The following is a 1,496-nucleotide window of genomic DNA, read 5'->3' on the forward strand; positions in this document are numbered from 1 at the left end:
AAAGCTTTAACATTCGTAAAACTGTACAAATGGTATCTCGTTTAGTCCGTCCATTATTATGTATTATTATTATCCTTGTTCTATAGATAAGTAAACTGAGGCAAAGAGGTCAAATGGCTTGCCCTGGGTCACAGAGCTAGTAAGTGTCTGTGGCAGGATTTGAACTCGGGTCTTCCTGACTCCAGGCCCAGCCCTCTCCACTGGGCCGCATAGCTGCCACCTAGTTGCTGTGGGAGCATGGATTGGAAGACAGTATGGGGCAGCAGCTAGAAGCCTGCAGGCCTGGGCTCTGATCCCAGGGCTGCTGCTAACTTGCTGTGTGCCCTTGGTCAAGTCTCTCTGCTTTCTCTGGGCCTCAGGGTCCTCATCCGTAGCCTGGGGGGTGGGACAGATGGTCCCGAAGGTCCCTGCTGATGGAGTTTCTGGCATTTGGTGAGAGGAGCCAGGGCCCTGGGGGGAAGGGCTCTGTGCCTTCCCTCAGCCCTGCCCAGTGCTCAGTGGAACCTTCTCTCTGGCACAGGTGAGCAGCACAGCAAAGAGTTTGAAGCTATCAGCATCCTGAGGAAAGTGCCCGTACTCCGAGAGGGAAGCTTCATCTTGGCTGAGAGGTGATGCCGGCCATGCCAGAGGGCAGCTGCAGAGTCTGGGGCATGAAGGTCCCCTGCACCAGTGCTGGGCGTCCTCAGAGCCCTTGACCTGGGCCCCTGCTGGGCAGGCAAGGGCAGTGGGCCCCCGGGTCCTTTTTCCCCCTTCCAGTCTTAATTCTCAGCCTTCAGCAACCATCCATGAAGCCTCTGGGACCTCAGGCAAACCCTTCAAAACAATCTTGGGTGTTAGAAAGTCAGCCTGAAACTGATACATGAGAATGATCTCTGCACAGCCTGGCTGTGTGACCCTGGACAAGTCACCTCTCAGTGCCTTAGGCAGCTCCTGCAGACTAAGGGTGCCAACCTGCACTGAAATGACAGTTTACAGTATATATCAACTGAATTACCTTGCAGGGGCGGGGGTGGGGAGAGCTTGATTAGTTGTGTCCAACTCTTCGTGGCCTGATTTGGGGTTTTCTTGGCAGAGATACTAGAATGGTTTTGCTATTTCCTTGTCCAGATCATTTTACATATAAGGAAACTGAGGCAAACAGGTTTGAGTGACTTGCCCAGAATCACACAGCTAGTAAATGTCTGAGGCCAGATTTGAACTCATCTTCCTGACTCCAGGGCTAACACTCTATCCACTCCATCACCTAGCTGCTCAATAAAATCATTGGTCCAACCCTTTTCCTAAAAGAGACATCTCTGGTCACTAGGGGTTGCATTGGTTAGAATGCTGGACCTGGATTGAGGAAGACCCGANAACTCCAGGCCTAACACTCTATCCACTGCATCACCTAGCTGCTCAATAAAATCATTGGTCCAACCCTTTTCCTAAAAGAGATATCTCTGGTCACTAGGGGTTGCATTGGTTAGAATGCTGGACCTGGATTGAGGAAGACCCGA

The 1,496-nt window shown here is 51.6% G+C and overlaps 1 protein-coding gene across 1 annotated transcript in view; it reads left to right on the forward strand.

Annotated features, from left to right (window-relative positions):
• Window positions 1-1,496, forward strand: part of LOC114031212 — a 28,565-nt gene that overhangs the window by 1,072 nt on the left and 25,997 nt on the right. Inside the window, exon 2 of the mRNA XM_027846238.1 lies at window positions 521-608. Coding sequence (XP_027702039.1) covers window positions 521-608 — 88 coding nt within the window. The remainder of the gene's footprint in view (window positions 1-520; window positions 609-1,496) is intronic.

This window comes from Vombatus ursinus, unplaced genomic scaffold, assembly GCF_900497805.2.
Source record: "Vombatus ursinus unplaced genomic scaffold, bare-nosed wombat genome assembly UNPS02015098.1, whole genome shotgun sequence".
Classification (NCBI taxonomy): Eukaryota; Metazoa; Chordata; class Mammalia; order Diprotodontia; family Vombatidae; genus Vombatus; species Vombatus ursinus.